This window comes from Agaricus bisporus (genome assembly GCF_000300575.1).
Source record: "Agaricus bisporus var. bisporus H97 unplaced genomic scaffold AGABI2scaffold_3, whole genome shotgun sequence".
Lineage (NCBI taxonomy): Eukaryota > Fungi > Basidiomycota > Agaricomycetes > Agaricales > Agaricaceae > Agaricus > Agaricus bisporus.
Window position 1 is genome coordinate 845,769 of NW_006267366.1, and position 16,389 is coordinate 862,157.

General features: G+C 49.3%; 7 protein-coding genes across 7 annotated transcripts; 5 read left to right on the forward strand and 2 right to left on the reverse strand.

Annotated features, from left to right (window-relative positions):
- Positions 1–1,096: 1,096 nt before the first annotated feature.
- Positions 1,097–2,542, forward strand: AGABI2DRAFT_191187 (hypothetical protein). Its single transcript, XM_006459068.1, has 5 exons — positions 1,097–1,199; positions 1,254–1,305; positions 1,363–1,440; positions 1,498–1,729; positions 1,782–2,542. Exons 1-5 carry the CDS (start codon positions 1,127–1,129, stop codon positions 2,319–2,321), a joined length of 975 nt encoding a protein of 324 aa, XP_006459131.1. The 5' UTR covers positions 1,097–1,126; the 3' UTR covers positions 2,322–2,542.
- Positions 2,537–6,705, reverse strand: AGABI2DRAFT_201115 (hypothetical protein). Its single transcript, XM_006459069.1, has 19 exons — positions 6,503–6,705; positions 6,144–6,452; positions 5,956–6,047; positions 5,802–5,903; positions 5,509–5,754; positions 5,128–5,448; positions 5,017–5,079; positions 4,616–4,962; positions 4,245–4,570; positions 3,852–4,191; positions 3,773–3,798; positions 3,690–3,720; positions 3,579–3,638; positions 3,395–3,521; positions 3,219–3,338; positions 3,088–3,157; positions 2,828–3,014; positions 2,702–2,776; positions 2,537–2,646 (listed from the first exon to the last, which is right to left on the reverse strand). The coding sequence occupies exons 1-19, from the start codon at positions 6,691–6,693 to the stop codon at positions 2,608–2,610; spliced, it is 3,072 nt and encodes a 1,023-aa protein (XP_006459132.1). The 5' UTR covers positions 6,694–6,705; the 3' UTR covers positions 2,537–2,607.
- A 55-nt stretch (positions 6,706–6,760) lies between these two features.
- Positions 6,761–8,087, forward strand: AGABI2DRAFT_66597 (hypothetical protein; the record flags this gene model as incomplete). The annotated part of the gene is made up of 7 exons (XM_006459070.1): positions 6,761–6,904; positions 6,978–7,018; positions 7,066–7,115; positions 7,172–7,208; positions 7,261–7,438; positions 7,488–7,710; positions 7,792–8,087. 7 exons carry the CDS (start codon positions 6,761–6,763, stop codon positions 8,085–8,087), a joined length of 969 nt encoding a protein of 322 aa, XP_006459133.1.
- Positions 8,088–8,156: 69 nt separating this feature from the next.
- Positions 8,157–9,317, forward strand: AGABI2DRAFT_183915 (hypothetical protein; the record flags this gene model as incomplete). Its single annotated transcript, XM_006459071.1, has 5 exons — positions 8,157–8,181; positions 8,232–8,529; positions 8,582–8,817; positions 8,873–8,968; positions 9,022–9,317. 5 exons carry the CDS (start codon positions 8,157–8,159, stop codon positions 9,315–9,317), a joined length of 951 nt encoding a protein of 316 aa, XP_006459134.1.
- Positions 9,318–10,423: 1,106 nt separating this feature from the next.
- Positions 10,424–13,854, reverse strand: AGABI2DRAFT_201123 (hypothetical protein). The gene is made up of 5 exons (XM_006459072.1): positions 13,444–13,854; positions 12,113–13,369; positions 11,423–12,062; positions 10,600–11,366; positions 10,424–10,538 (listed from the first exon to the last, which is right to left on the reverse strand). The coding sequence occupies exons 1-5, from the start codon at positions 13,693–13,695 to the stop codon at positions 10,488–10,490; spliced, it is 2,967 nt and encodes a 988-aa protein (XP_006459135.1). The 5' UTR covers positions 13,696–13,854; the 3' UTR covers positions 10,424–10,487.
- A 92-nt stretch (positions 13,855–13,946) lies between these two features.
- On the forward strand, positions 13,947–15,272 carry AGABI2DRAFT_65264 (hypothetical protein; the record flags this gene model as incomplete). Its single annotated transcript, XM_006459073.1, has 3 exons — positions 13,947–14,182; positions 14,237–14,365; positions 14,426–15,272. The coding sequence occupies 3 exons, from the start codon at positions 13,947–13,949 to the stop codon at positions 15,270–15,272; spliced, it is 1,212 nt and encodes a 403-aa protein (XP_006459136.1).
- A 462-nt stretch (positions 15,273–15,734) lies between these two features.
- Positions 15,735–16,103, forward strand: AGABI2DRAFT_116089 (hypothetical protein; the record flags this gene model as incomplete). The annotated part of the gene is made up of 1 exon (XM_006459074.1): positions 15,735–16,103. One exon carries the CDS (start codon positions 15,735–15,737, stop codon positions 16,101–16,103), a length of 369 nt encoding a protein of 122 aa, XP_006459137.1.
- Positions 16,104–16,389: the final 286 nt, after the last annotated feature.

Genomic DNA, 16,389 nt, shown 5'->3' on the forward strand with positions numbered 1-16,389 from the left:
CAGCTGCCATGTCAGACAAAGGCTTTAAACCCTTTCGCTAACGGACATTCGATATATGGCATCAAATTTCTAATCATGACCTGCACATTTTCACGCACACTGGCAGACTTCTAGTACACATCTTGCGCTCTACAAGCTTCATCAAGAATCAGGTACAGTTTGAATGATGATTTGAGTGAGCCTATCTGGCTATTATGACAGAGTTCACTGATAGCAAAAATGCATGCCCGTGGACACCCATAACGTGTCATGATAGATTCACCGAGCGTGCCGCTGATTGACTGATTGACATGTCCAACGATGCTATAGTGTCGAAAATTGCAACGCACGATTATTACCACCTTCGGTGGACTGTAACAAGAGCGACCAATTGAATAATACTCTCGCCTGCAGTTGGATACGGTGACTTGATCGAGCTCATCAGCAATATCGGTAGACGGAAGACAGTTGTACTGATGACAGGTAGGGAGTGGGAGTTTTGAAGGCACTGATGATGATTGAGGAATTTCAGGCAGCGAGATCGACAGTCTGTCGACAGTCCAAATTCCCGAGTGATCCATAATCAGCGCTTGTTTTTCTCGGATCCAAAGCAGAGAAAGCAGAGATGAGGAGCAGAGATGGGCGGTGCAGAAGCCCAAAGCAGTGACAATTAGAGTATGAGCGTTGAGTTAAAGATAAACTGACGGCCATTGGTCCAAGAAGTCGTGTGGCGTTTCCTCATGCCCTTCAAGCTCCGAAACACGGCCATCTGGCATCTCTTTCTCATTGAGAAGCTTCTGCCAAGCCTGACCGGGGGGCCAGCGGCTCCCTCCAGCAGTTTGGGTCATTGCTATGGTAAACGGGATACGTAGAAGGAAGGAGACTCGCCGGCGTTGGCGGCTCTTTGACGATGTGGCTTGTAGTCTATTATGACGGATAGTCCAACGGTAGTGCTGCGCGCAGCTCTAGTACGTTTATTCTCTTGATTCATTACATCGTTCGACTGATGTGCCCAAAACAGACTCACCACGCATCTGCATCAATCCCGGGCCCTGTTTCGTCTCATCCTGTGATCATATATAACCGATAAGCTCATCTACCATGCCTTATCCTTCAGACGTCCTGCGGAGCTGCGCCATCCCCCAACATGAGCACGGCAGTGATTCCTCTACCTCCTGGTCTAACATTGGACCAATTTCAGGACCTTCAATCCCACTTGAGTAAGCTAGATCTTTCTTTTCAACGGATTGGGCGGCTTAGAAGTCATTTCATAGTTAGGATCGCCATAACAGCCTCGGTCGCTTTCGGCGTTATTATATGGGACTAGTAAGTAGTCTGTTCTCATGATGTGGGAGATTTATTCAAGCCTTCTGCGGCCACTAGTTTCGTGCAGTTGCCCAGCGAGATTGCCCTATATAAATCTCACGACAAAAATGTGTGGAAGACTCCCGTAACATGGTGGTGAGTATGTTCTACTATACTCAAAGACAGTTTTCTCATAAATAATTTCTGACGCAGGTTTATCATCCTTCGTTACTCTGGGATCATTGCATCACTGCCGTCCCTCTTCTTCACCGCTGCACAGACACGCTCTTGTCAGGTCGCCATATCTGCTAGTGCCGTGGGTGCGGTGCTCACTGTCGCATCATCTGGAGCTATATTTTGGTATCGTATCCGAGCGTTATGGAGTAGCTCCTTGATCGTTAGCGTCATCGCTGGTTTCTTTTACCTCCTTATGCTTGGCTGTTGGGTACGCAGTAATGATTTTCCAGATATTGGCCAGTCAATTAATGTCTTCTCAGATTTCCGTTGCAACCCAATACAGAGGCGACACTGGGCCCGATGTTCCTTTTCTGTCCAACTGCCAGCTCCACCCCGTTGCCCCATGGGCGCCCATAAGCTTTGCTTCATCCGTAGCTTATGATACTTGCGTCCTCTTGCTCACTCTTGCCCGATTTCGCGGCAACAATGGTCCGAGCAAGTCAAAAATCGGGAGGCAGGTCTACAACGACAATTTGTTGTATTTCGCCCTCATAACTGCCACCAACATCGTTGTGCTTTGTATCCAAGCACAAAGAGATCCAAAATTTGATCTTATTAAACCCGCGGCGGTGCCTTTCGCCACTATCATGACTGTCGCAATGGGTACCCGGGTTTTCCTCAATCTTAGATTATACCATCAACGTCAACAGAACCATTCTGCGAACGCATCACTCCCTCTTCACTCCAGCAGTCTCGCATCTGATCCCGCACGTCGGCCTATGATGTTCAACAGTGGCAGTGGGAAATCGTCGGATGATCCTTGCAATCAAAGTAGCAAGGTTTCGACGATTGCGTTGTGACACGTTTTGTTTCTGTTTTTGTTTTGGGCGATTGTCGTTGGAGCAATTATACCTTGGGTGAAAATAACTTATTTAGTAGTGTAACAATACTACTTGTACTGGATTGTTAGCTATGTCGACTCATGAATTGTGGATTCAATACTTGGAAGGCCGCACCAGTAGTCCGGTTGGCCGGAGTCGGGTTTGTAGAATATAAACATTGGAATTTTCTACGAAGGACTATCATCACAACACTATAAATACCTGATATACATAGAGAACAATTGGAAGATCAGAATGAAACAACTCAAACAGTCGCATTCGCCGGTAGGAAATAATAGAGTGGCTATCAGGCGTCAGATCAAATGATGCGAAATACAAAAAAAAGAATTTTTGCTTACAGTGCCAAAGACATGATAATAGTGCCCGTCAACACCGCCCTTGCCTGGACCGCCATAATACTCCATTGGGAACCACTGACAAACATGAGTAAAACATCAATTGAAGTCAGAGGAAGTTGAACCCACATGCTCGACAGGTAGCTGCTCCTTGAATGCTCGAGAGTATCTTGCTGAATAAGAATCATCCACTATCCCTGTCCCATAACGAGGTAAGACGAATTGGCCGATTTGCATTTCTGTGTCAGTGATAATGCCTCGTGATATTCGGGCATACGAAGTTCGGTACAGCCCTCGATAAAAGATGTACTCGCACCTAACACCGAGGGAAGTTACGTCAGTGAAGAGCCGCGGGCGCTGAGCGCTTAGGTTAGTGTTGAAGAACATACCAACGATCAGTATCTTCTTGGTCGATATCATGTACACGGCCGTCTGCGACCATGATCTCGTATGGATTTGCTGGATTGAAAGGATAATAGAACAATCAATGGTACATCTTGGTGGAGCCGCGTCAACTTACGTCGCGATGCATGAGGCTTTGTTACCACATATCCAAGGAATATAACAGGCTTGGGATATGAAGTCGCCATGATACGTGCCAATTCTGTGCTCTGAAGTTCACGATCCAGCGGATCCTCCTCTTAAGCATACATATCAGACGCGAGATACGAGGACGATAGCAATCTATGATGATACCTTGTCCATTGTGCGACACCACCACGGTCACTTCGGTACCATAAATGTCGAGGACTGCTTTAATCGCTGGTGCAAGTTCGCCGTGAGGTGAGGGAAGTAGGTGATGAGTTGAACGGATAATGGGGAACTTGTGTGTACCATGAAATTAGTTTGGATGAACGCTGGAATGCAATCACGTACTTACTTTAGTCAACAAGACGCATCCCCATGTGTGCTGGCCTGGTCCTGGTCCAAGGTCGACGTTCTAGTATTATGAAGTCAATTTGAAGGAAACACTGAGAGATGCGATACACACATATCCCAAATCTTCAACTATCACTCTAGTTCTAGTGAAGGTGAGTTACAGGGCACCCGTGAAATAAATAACAGACCACTTACAGGTCACGGTGACCAAAGGCAGCACTCTATGACCATGAATTCAGTCGACAGAACATTTAACAAGGCTAGAAGCACATACTTGTAAATCTGTCTCGAGGAGACCCACAATATCTAGTTGCATATCTCGCAATAGGTTTCGAATTCCCCTTTGACTGTCATGCCCCTCGTTATCAAAGCCAAAGTGTACCGTCCAAATGCCTGCCTGTATAATCCTTGGTCCAGGTCTGAATGACTGTGGCGGCGAAGATGGAAGTCTATATACAGTGACAAGACCGGATAAAACCGATGTCACTGCGAGAAGCAGATATATGTAGGAGGCTTTTGTTTCCAGACTCGACTTGGACTTCGAAGAATGTACCGTACGACCATTGAGTGATACAAACATGGGGAAGAAAAGTGCAACTTGAGTTAAAAGAACACTACCATTCAAATGAATGTCAACGATTTACGATCATGCTATGATCAAACTCACAGGTCAGTTCTTTCCCGGAAATAAACGCCGCCGGGAACAAAAGCATATGCAACAGTGAAAATATTGGCGAGCATCATTAAACAGTATACAAGAAATGCAGTCCCAAACGTTCGTCCTAGATTGTTTCGTGTTTTACCGTTATTCGTAACCAAGCAGATTTGGTGGAAGACAATGGGAGTAACACATGTCAGGAAGAAAGCCACGCCTAGTCCGCCGATATAACCAGGCCAGTTTTTGTACTTGTATAAAACATAGGTCGAAGTAGCACCGAAAGTATAGAAACCGGGATGGGAGATGATTGTCCAGACACTGTTTGAATGTGCTATCTTATCTTGCTGAGCTACTTCCTTGCTATCCGAAGATTGAGCAACAGAGATAGACGATGCGTAGGTGCCAATCGCGAGACCGATGCATTGTACGACGATTGTCAAGGCACTGTGAACATGAGGCAGAGGGCCTCGAGGTGCGCCGTTCTCATATCCCGTCCAGGACCACGTAATCAAGGCACTAGAATCCGCGAGTAGGCTATGAATACTAAAAACAAGACTGCCGAGTGCAAGAGAAACAGGAAGCCAGTGTGTCTTTTTTGCCCTGTGAAGTGTCACAACGTCGTCCCTCGGAGCCCGGGGTCGTGTAGCAAGTTCCGCGAGTGCAAGGATGGCGAGGACCAGACCTGTTTTGTTGTATCCACCTGCCTTGGCATCGATGAAAGGCCACACTGGAGTCATAAAAGTCAGCCAATAAGATTCATTTTTAGTTTGTAGGAGCGCACATGGGTTATTACTGTGATTGGCATGTTTTAACAAAGACGTCAAGACCCAACCCAAACCAAATACTATAAATGTGAGTTAAAGTGCCGACTCTCGAGGCACAGAGAACATACTGATGGCCTGGTAACTCCCGTCAGCTTCGGTCCATTTAGCTGTAGCATCGAGTGTCGCCAATTGCACCGCCGGTGCCACAACTAACAGCCTCGCTAAAGGCTCTTTAAGAAGATATGCCAATAAACCGGACAACGACAACCCCTGAAGAACGACCTGTCCTGTCTGACTTTCAGCGAAAGCGGATATTGACGAATGTGCAAGAAGAAAAGGAGAGAGAACAGAAAAAAGAGCTAATTCTGTCCCAGCCAATCCCAGCTCCCAGATGGAAAAGTAAAAAAGGGTCGGGATGAGGGCCGTAAAAAGGGTCAGAAAGACGCAGGCTAGTAAGTCGATTATTGTCAATCGATGAAAGTCGAGTTGAGTCATTGCATTTAACGCACATAAATACACATCAGACAGGAAGGATATGAATGATCTAGGTGCCAAAGCGGATAGAGAGGACCAAATGGATGTCTCAGTGACTGAGACGACTTTTTCACCGTTGACAGATGGATTTGCTTTCGCATCCGACTGTGATGCGAGTTTCGATGATTCTCTGATTTTGTTCCAGTTAGTGGAAGCTAGGCGAGACGATGAAGACGAAGATACGTTTCTGACGGTTGCACTTGTACTGTTCCTACAGTGATCTGAGAATAACGTTGGGTGAGAACGATTCGGAAGCTGCATGCTGAACGCACACTCAAATCAGCGTCAACGAACTCTTGTTCTGCTATAGAGTCGAAAAACACGTCGAAGAATATCAAGCCCCATTCGAAGAAGGCATAACGAGTATACGCTGCACAGAGCATTTGGTGAGTGGCTCTATACCAGTTTGATCAGGGGCTGACCTCCCGGTATTCGATAAACTTTGTGTTGGATGAAGAAATATACAAGTGGAATGATAGTAAAGAAGAAACTGTTAACTGGTGAGAAAGCAGGGCTTTGGGTCAAGATCGTGACTGACGCGTAGGCAACCAAAGATCTATCATGCCCGATTGAGTCGAATTGAGATGAGAAGATTCAATGATTCTCATACCGTCTTTTTCGAACCATACGCCCTCCTGAAGATAATACACCTCCCACCATCCAGGGAATATTACAGACAATATACAAGATCATGAATACATCATGGGCATCATGGTCGTCGCTGGAGGTAATATACACCCAACCACCACAGGCAAGGGTACGAATGAGTCCAATAACGAAGAGAAAAGTTGGCCAGATAGTGTTTTTAGTTTGTTGGGTCTGGAGATAATATTGGAGATAGATGAGAGCAAAGCGAGGGCCGGAAGTTAGGGCAATGATGATTTGAAAAATGTTCCGTTCTGGATACCAATCACCAATTCTGCGGATCCTCGATCAGGATCTGCAGGGAATCACGAAGCGAGCACTCACGTTGCAGATACGGATGGAAACCACTCGTGTGGGTAGCCGGCGACGCCATTTTTGACAATTTTCTTATAGTGCAAGAGGGAGCCAATTATGAGGGCCGAGGCAAAGGCGGTAGAAGCAAGAATAGTGTGAACTCGGGCGACCGAGGCCGCGCTGAGGCTGGCGCTGAGGGGCCGAAGGGATGCCTCTGGCATGGAAGTGATGATGTTCAACGTGGCAGTCTAAAAGTCTATCCAAATTCATACTAACATAACACTTCACATGCCCGACGCCATCCCGATCACCGTCTTCACTGGCTTTCTGGGCGCAGGGAAGACCTCCGTCATCCTCTCTCTTCTCCCTAAGCTACCCCCGGGCTACAAGGCTGTCTTGCTCAAGAATGAGTTTGGCGATCTCGAAGGTGAGGTTTTCTGTTCTCCTCAGATAATTACCCACCGACGTTGGACATGGCCAAGTCGACAGCAAGCTCGCGAACGAGTCAAGCCTCGCCGGTGTCAGTGAAATCCTCAACGGCTGCATGTGTGTATTTACTTGGGGTCCCGAGCAACTGGATGAACGACCCCTAGGTGCTGTGTGCTGGTGGGCCAGATGCAGACAGCCCTCCTAGAAATTCGAGGTGCGTATAAGAGGCCGCTGGTTAGACTCATTCATCGGGTACTCATTGATTTCCAGACAAGTACCGTCCAGATCGTATCCTAATCGAGTGCTCGTTCGTGGAAATGTCCCTTATCCATTGCAGGCAAACTCACTTCAAGTGCCAGCGGTTCTGCGTTCCCAGCAACGCTTGCATTTCAAATCAGAGAGATCGAAAGGCAGACGGCCAGTGACCTCAAACTCGATTCCATCGTCACCGTCATCGATGCGGAAAACTTTATTGGCTACGAAGACCAATCCCCTACTGCACGTATGCAGGCCTCATATACGGACATCATTCTCATAGTCAGTTTTCTAACGCCTTTTGGCAGGTTTTATGCTAAAAATGCCGTAGAACAAATGGGAACATGTGTCCGAACGTCAACTCGATGAGGTTATTGACCATTTGAACACACTCAACGACACTACTCCGAAAATCAAATGTCAAGGCCGCAACGGTGTCGATCCCGCTCTGATTTTCGGCCTCCAGACCCAGTTGTTCCTCAAGTCTTTGTCAACGTCAGGAGAAACCGACGCCATGCACCACGACGAAGTAGAAACAGTAACATTATACAGCGGTGGCATCTTTGAGAGACCTCTGCACCATTCAGACTCTTGCCACCATGAACACAGTGCTTCCGAGGGCCTTTCTCACACAGGAAAGGAACTCGAGCATAAAATATTGATCAAGGCACTACAAGCATTATCGAAGGAGAATATATGGAGGGTGAAGGGCTTTGTTCGATTGATTAAAGAGGATTCTGAAGCTTCAACGATTCACATCCTCAACTGGGCCTTTGGTCGGTACGAATTGAGCGCCGTCCGGAGTGAGAACGGAAGTCAGTACCTTGGGGAAGGAGAGGTCGTCAGACTGACGGTGATGGGGGAACGCGGGGAGGTGGCGAGAGCGGCCAGGAGGCTGGCAGAAGAGATAGGAGCGAGCGTTGGCGGATAGATTAGATTAGAACAAATAAATCTTTGGCGACGGCAGGCATGTGATAATCCGCGCCCTTGCTTTCTGTCCATGCTGTCCTACGCATTCAACACAGGTACGTCTCCCTCTTTCTCGCAGAGCACTTGCTCATATCTTCCCCAACAGCAAGCACCTACTTTCACCTCCCCGTAGACGAGGAAGAGGACAAGGACATTGAAAACTACCAGCGCAGATATCTCACATGGGTGGCGGAGCCTTCCTCTCCCCGTAATCTCCCACCTCCGTCCCCTCCTCTCCTTTGCTCTGGTCCTTCAGAGTCTGAAATCGAACGGTCGCAAGTTGTCCAAACTGTCTTATCTACCGATTGCCTTTACCAAATCCTCGGAGTGCCCTCCGCCCCCCTTCCCGATAAAATAACGCTACGGAGAGCCTATCTCGCCCGCAGTAGAGCTTGTCATCCAGAGTATGTGTTCCTTCCTCATCCTCTACCCTCACTAGCTTATCCCCGTTGGTAGTAAATTTCCTGGCAACCCTGATGCAACACGTGCATTTCAGAAGGTTGCTGTTGCTTATGATGTCCTTAGCAAACCTTCGTTAAAAAGAACGTATGACGCACGTTCGTCAGACTCGACGTATAACGTATTTGCATCGCACACATCTACTCATGCCGACGAGACGTTCAAAGGCGTCGTTATTGGTGTATTTAATGACTTTTTGGATGGTGATTTAGAGGTCATCAAAAGCCTATTAAGTGTGTATCAACACCAAATCAGTGACAGGGTTCTGTGCTGACTTATCTTATATAGAAACGATCCATGAAATGCATCCTTCAATGAGACTTGGAGAAGATGGTATCAATTCCGTACTACTTACTCTCGAAGCGATCCGAGAAAAGGCGTTGAGTAAGTCCTGTTTATCTTATCGGATTTTCACCTTTTCAATATCTTTGTCTCAGCATGCCGGACATGTATACATGCACTCCATTGTGAACTCTCAAGACTTCTTGAAGTACAGCATGCATTCAGACAACTCTCGTATCTCGATATACTCGGACGCTCGAGGCTGACTATCCAGTTAACGCGGATCACACTAGGACTCCCCATTGCCCTGGAACGTGCACTACTCAATGATCAAAGCGTCGTCATTGAAACCTCCAGGGAGAGCGATAAACGTTTATTCCCTCGACACGTAACACGGTTGATCAAAGGCGTAGACACGGCCCTAGAAAGAATGGAAAAAATACTCCAGTGATAACTGCGACCATTTGGAACCCCTGAATTCCAAAACCCTTATCTGCTCTCCCTTCGAACGCTCCATGATGTGGTTATACATCGACCATCTGGAACGGATAGCCTTCGCATGTTCTTTTGCGTCACGAGGACGCCACGAGATGTATCCTTCCATCATCCTTCTGCTCTATTCTGATATCTACCTGGTACTAATCTAGACAGCCTTTCCTTGGCTAAACTTGCACACATCCCTTTTTTCTAATTGTGTACACATGCATGCCTTCACTTATGGTCCAATCGGGATTGTTCTTTTCATCATCATCTCTCAATTGCTACCACCGTATCGCACACTCGTACAAGATTCACTTATGTCTTTTTCGCGGTTTTATATGATTGACTATATCGCTACGAGTTGTTTTAGAATTTTATGCAACATCACAATTAGTAGTGCCTCTCTAGACGCTTTTTTAGTTTCTCTTTTTTTACTATCTGGTTTTTTATAGGCTACACAGGAATTCGACCACTCGCAATAAGCTGTATAGTTCCTTAATCTGTTGTATATGCCCCCCCCCCTCATTCACATCTGGATCAGCATGTATATACTGAATAGTTAGACACGGTTGTACTGGTAATAGATGAATACCTTTTTTTTGGCTCAGTCTTCGCGATGAGTCTAACTAGTTTCGTATATACGGACCTGGGTTATCTAGCATTTAGAACTACTAGCCTTTTCAAGTTAGTCTCCAGGACCCAAGTACCTACTCCATCCATCCGATCTATACGGCTGCCAACTAGTGACAGATGTTCAGAAAACTCATATCGAGCATACATAATTTTTTTTTATTAGATAAGAGGGAAAATACGAGGTCGTAGTACACAAGTGTACAGCGGAAAACTAGAGAGAGAAAAAATATCGATTCGAAATTTTATTTTTCGAGAGGTAGGAGAAGGAGCCTGAGAGAGCCGTAGGGTCGAAAAAAGCATAAAGGGAAAAGAAAAAAGAGGAGGCAAACATAATACAGATCAGGGCACAACGAAACTATTAACGGAGCAGGCAGAACACAACAGTATACAAAAAAGCGAAGGGATACGGAAAAAGAGGATATAATTAATTGAAAAAAAGAAACGCTATTATCGATGTGTGCATAGATGGGGGAACCTTGGATGTTAAATGTTTCCATAAGAAACCCGTTCACTGTCCTTGAGGATGAACAAATTGAGCTACATTTTGTCTCGATGGTCCCTATACCAAATTCAACTTGAGCATTTATTTATTTTCAGTTTGACCACGAAAAATGGCTGACCTGTGACATCCATACATTTGTCTGCCCTTGAGGCGGAGGCGTTCTCTCTTCTGATATGAACGAAGTCGGGTGATAAGACTCATCTTGAGCAGCAGCAGCGGCAGCCAAAAGGTGACTATAGTCATGGCTCGAATGAGGTTCACTTTGAGTTGCTTGAGGTGGTGGGTGACCATTGCCTTGGAGCGTTTCTTGGTTAACAGGAGCTTCAGGATAGAACGGATAAAACAACCCAGGTGGCATGTCTACAAGCCTTTTTCCGGGCGGAGTATTCCCGCTGACAGTGTTGGAACCAACATGACCCATAGGCGCGCCATTCATAGGCCGCTGGACATTACTATAAGAAACAGGGCCTCCTTGGCCGTAGCCGGTATGTGAAATGGTGGGGGTGTTCTGCGAAGAGTTAGCGCGGGGGGATGCCATAGAATCTTCATCCCAGTCCGGCTCGGGAATTAGGACAGGATGAGTCGCGGGACCAATGGCGTGTAAGTCGACATTCATAACTCGCTCTACAAGTCTTGCAATAAGAGGATGTCCTCCCGCCGCATCCCTACGTTCCCATCTCCAACGGAAGCGTGGAATCATGTCCAAAGCCATCCATAAATCTTCGAGCGCGGTTTGTCGTGGTAGAGTCTCACATTTTGACATGTGGCCGAATAAAATGACCATCGCCGCAATATGCAGAGGGATGGGTGAAGTAAAGAAGCCAACATCGGGCGAAGAGATCAGCTGGTTGTGAATGACGATTATATTATGAGAAGTTATGATAGCTGGTGAACACAAGAATATCATTAACTGAGGGGACGGCATACAGACACACACTCACCATCAATAAGAGCTTTGTGGCGGCTAGGAAGGGCGAGCTCTGCGGAACTGAACAAAGCACGAAGGAGAAGGATCCTTGCAATTCCAAGCTTGAGAAGGGTTAGGCCTTCATCTTCCGTAATTGTTTGTACAAGTTTGCTCTTCTTCTCCGTCGGCCAATCTTCGGTGCCGCAGAAATAATACTTGTATTTTTCGGGTAATCCCTTCCTGAACTCGACCATGCTTTTGATGATTCGTGTTGCATTCCGCATAATGGTGTCTGCAGACAGCCTCTGGGGAGTATAAAGGCTGTTTATGACATCGGCCTGGAAATTTGCCACCGGCCCTGAAAGCTCAAAGTGCTCGGAAAAGTCATCGTGAAGCATGGACTTGGTTCGAACTGGCGGTGGCGTATTGGTATCCGAGGGAGAGATGGCGAGAGGACGGCCCAAGAGGATGGATGTGCCTCGATCGTGGATTAGGACGATGCCCCAAAGGCGGATTCGCAGTTGGCATTCTTCTTCAGAGAACAAAGGTACCATGGGACCTCCTTGAGGAGAAGAAGAGGCAACATATTGACTCATTGGGTCGTGATGCAGGCCAAGCTCGATGGACAAGCGAACGAAGCTTCCAACAAGACGCCAGAGGGTTCTACCTTGTCTCTGAAACTTATGTTAACACACAAATCTGATGTTATGGGAGATATGCCTACCTCGGTGTACAAATACCAATGAAGGAGAATTAGTGCCTGGAGACTCGATATGGATACACGCAAATCTGGTTTGATGGAGAGTGCTCGAGTAAAGAACTCGTCAGGGGTAGGCCAATCAGGCGGCATGAGATTTTGGGCAGAGGCGAGAGCCTTGGCGTCGGATTTCTTGTCGAGTTCCGCGTCGACAGCGCGATGATTGAGCTCGCTGAGAGTACCGAGGGCAAGGACGAGATAAATGCTGCAAATGTGACCAGGATCATGAGGGACTGTCGTTTCATCGTATACTTCCTTTAAAATTTTATCAAAATCCCTGCGCAGGTAGACTGGTCGATGAATGTTGAGGCGCTTAAAGTAGACATCGACGATTTCAGTGAGCATGACCCTGTCCTTTGGCAACCAGATAGTGATGGAAGGTCCGCTCGGAGGGGCTTCGGCAGGGTTAGTGAGGGACAGTGTGTGGGATGCTGTTCCGCTGTTGCGCGGGAGCGACAAAGCGACCCAGTGTGCAGGCTCGCGCGGTTTCATGGATTCGCTGATGCTCCTGTCGCGGCCAGAGAGAAGGCCGTGGTAACCGACGGCAAGGTCCTCTCTATCGCTGGCAAGTTTAAGGTCGACGACGATATTGGAAGAAACACCAAAGTTTCTGGCGAGATTATCGGGGCTGGAGAGGTCGTTGCCATTGGGATCTGTTCCTTTAGTGACTGGAGAGGGACGCTCTTCTTCTTGTGGTTGATGCTGGGGAACAGAGGTGGGAGGCGGGGCCTGGAGAGGGCCAGGATGAGCGGGGGGAGGACCATAGGGGCCAGGAAAGGGTGGATAGAGACCGGGGGGGCCCTGCATGTGGGGGGGCAAGGGCGGGGGATAAGGGCCGGGATAGTGCATCATGTGGTGGGGGTACGGCGGGAGCATGGGCGGGCCGTGATACATAGGGTAAGCCTTGGGGGATGGCTGCTGATTGGGCGGGCCATCGATCTGAAAGGGTCTGGGCGCGCCGCCCTCCTGGATTTGGAAGTCTGCTGACAGGTTGGCGGCAGTGATGGAGTTGGGGTCAATGCCCTGCCGCGCCAGAAACTCGTCGAGGCGGTTGATGTCAAAATCCTGCACAAAGTGTTTGAGAAGGGCCTCGCACTGGGCCAGCATCTGCTCCATGCGCATCGTGAGGCCACGAGGGGTGAGCTTCTGGCGGTGGCGGTCCTCCTGCTCGCAGACAGTGCCGGCGGTCGCACAGGCCGTGCATCTTGGGTGTTTGGAATCGCACTGGAGATAGATAATGAGCGGAAGCGACGGGTAGAGGATGGAAGTTGCCGTCGGGGGAGACCGACGGGACTTGCCTTGATTTTCTTGCTCCTGCATCTCGCACACGCCTCATGCGACCGACGTAATCGACGCGGCTCGGCTCCTCCTCCTCCGCCATCGTCGTCAGGTCGCCGCCGCCGTTTCGGAGCACTCCCATTGGAGGAGAGTGGCCCAGACGCGGGCGGCATCCCTTGTTGCAGCTGCATGCGTTGGTCCATCTGGAGAGCCGATTGGAGCGAGGAAGGGGGCTGGGCGCCGTTCTGGCCGCCTAGCGGATTGGGGATCATTATGAGAGGCTGGCTGTTCGCTACGCGTGTCGATGAGGACGGCTCGGCGCTGGCGGGGCAAGCATTCAAGCGCAATCAGCGGGCTGTAGTGTATTTGGCCGTGTTTGCGTGTAACCCTAGACTAGGGGCTCTGATTAGTAATATATCGTTGGTCATAGATCTTGCTTGCTGCTGTTGCACTCTGCTCTTCCATGCCGCCCCCTCTGCTCGTCCTTGACCCTCACCTAGGAACCTCGCATCGAAACGATTCCATGTACACCCTCAACACCGTGGCCGACGACGACGACTCCAGCTCTCGCCGCTCCTCCAACACTTCTCCTCTCCTCTCCTCCGACTCCCAGTCTTATGGTACCACTCCAAACTCTCAGTCCCGACCCTCCTCGGGAAAGGTCATTCTCCATGCGACGCTTAAAATGGCCTGTATCTTTCTCGTCAGCACGCTCCTACTGGGCGGCGTCCTCTGGATCGCACTCCCCACCCTTGACGAGTGAGTTCATGCAATGCTCCGTCTCTTATCCCGTTTTTCTCACGATATTGTCAGCGCGGACCGCCCACTGCTGCGGATACCCAAGTCCTTCTCGCAGCTTCAGGACCTGAACGGCTTGCTCAAGAAATACCGCGACATCTATCCTTACAGGATCGTCGTTTGCTATGTTATCACCTACCTCTTGTTCGTCCTTTGTCCATCATCTCACGAGGCCCTACTCCTGATGACTTTTGATGTTTACAGTCTACAGGCATTTTCGTTGCCCGGATCGATGTACCTGTCCATCCTTGGTGGTGCTGTATGGGGCGTGACACGGGCTCTCCCTTTAACCTGTTGCTGCGTTGCAACGGGAGCAACGCTTTGCTATCTCATTTCAGCGGCACTCGGACCTGCTCTTCTGACTATCCCAAAGTGGAAAGCTGTGCTGGACAAGTGGGCTGATAAAATTCAAGCGAACAAGGAAAACATGATTTCGTTCCTCATCGTGCTTCGGATTGCACCTTTGCCTCCTCATTGGGTGGTCAATGTTTTATGTCCCCATGTCGGCATCGGCATTGTCCCATTTTGGATTAGCACAGCACTCGGCATTCTCGGAGTGACGGTGATACACACAACGATTGGTGGTGGATTGGACGACATGACGAGCTCTGACGATTTCCATCTGATCAGCTGGCGGAATTTCTTCACTCTGGCAGCTATTGCTGTCGGGGTGTTAATACCTGTTGGGCTGCGGTATTGGTTTCGGCAGAGGGTCCAGGACATTGAAGAGCAAGGCGGACTGATGGCAGAACCGATAGAAGACCCGTATGTTGATGACCCAGAGGACAGAATTTTGGCGGTGGGTCCGCCCGGACTCGGGTTGGCCAAGAAGGCGGGAGAAAGGTTATTACTGAGAAGAGATGATGACGAGAGTAGTCTAGAGAGCTTCTATGACGAGGACGAGGACATCATTTTGGAAGCTGGACCCCTGATACCCGACAAGGCGGGAGAGGAGCGGTTGCTTGTGGACGTGGGGAGTTCGAGTAGTTCGAGCTTGGACTCGGTGATCAATCTGACACCTGGGGCGACGCATCCTCTCGCTCGCCGATGACGATTTGTAACTGCATCTGGGACTGTCCTGACACACATACTAATGTAGATCGCGCGCTGTTTAGTTTTGTTAATTATATGATACAAAAGTCCGTCAATGTTGTAGGATAGGGAGGAAAACGTTGTACGGTAATATTAGGATTTGCCTACACGGAGTAGCGTAGCGCGAGAATGAGTCAGTGGAGAGGTGTCGCTGAGCGGGTGCCGCTGTGGCCACGAGTGTCGACAGTGTTTGTTGCGATCAGAAGGCAATGACAAACAAAGCCGCTTGTCAGCCACAGCCTGGCTGGCGCTGTGTGCTCTCGTTTCCTCCCACCACCAGCAGGCACTCCTCTCCGCTCCGCCCGCTCCCCCGCCCCGCTGTCCCCCGTCCAGAGCATCCCCCGAGCCTCCATCGCCGCCGCCCGCGGTCTCGCCCGCCCTGCCCTGCCCTCACTTTACCTCTCTCCCACATCCAAGGATAATGTCCGATCGCTTTCCCCAGTATCACCAGATGATTCCCAACTTTAGCAATCCCGCCCTCCTTCAGCAGCAGCAGCAACAACAACAGCACCCCCAGCAATCCCAGCACCCTCAGCACCAGCAGCAGCCAGACCAACACGCCGCTTATCAAGACCAAAACAGGCTATGGCAGCAGCAGGCTCAGTTCAGACCTCGTAGTGGCATGGACATCAACCAGCAGCCCCAGCAGCAGCAGCAGCAGCAGCCTCAACAAGTGAGCCTTTCCCAACCCCACTTGCCCTCCCCACCCCTCTCTCTCCCACATACCTCTCTCCTTCCCTACCCCGCGGCCACTAACCCTTTCCTTGTCGTGGGAGCTTCTTCCTCCTGATGATCATCGTTCTTACCTCATTCACAGGTCCAGGACATGTTCAGAGCTCGCCACGGTTCCCAGAACCAGCCGATGGGTCCTCAGCAGCCCATGCCTCAGTTCGGTCTCGGCATGTCCCCCGCTCAGATGCCCAACGCTGGTGCTATGAAGCCCCTTCCCTCAATCAACAACAACCCTTTTTCCGACGCCTCTGCCGCGCAGTCCCAGCCGTCACACATGCAACCTGCCGGCTTTGCTTACATGGGCTCTATGCCAACAGAATCCCGGGCTTTAATGCCGCTTCTAT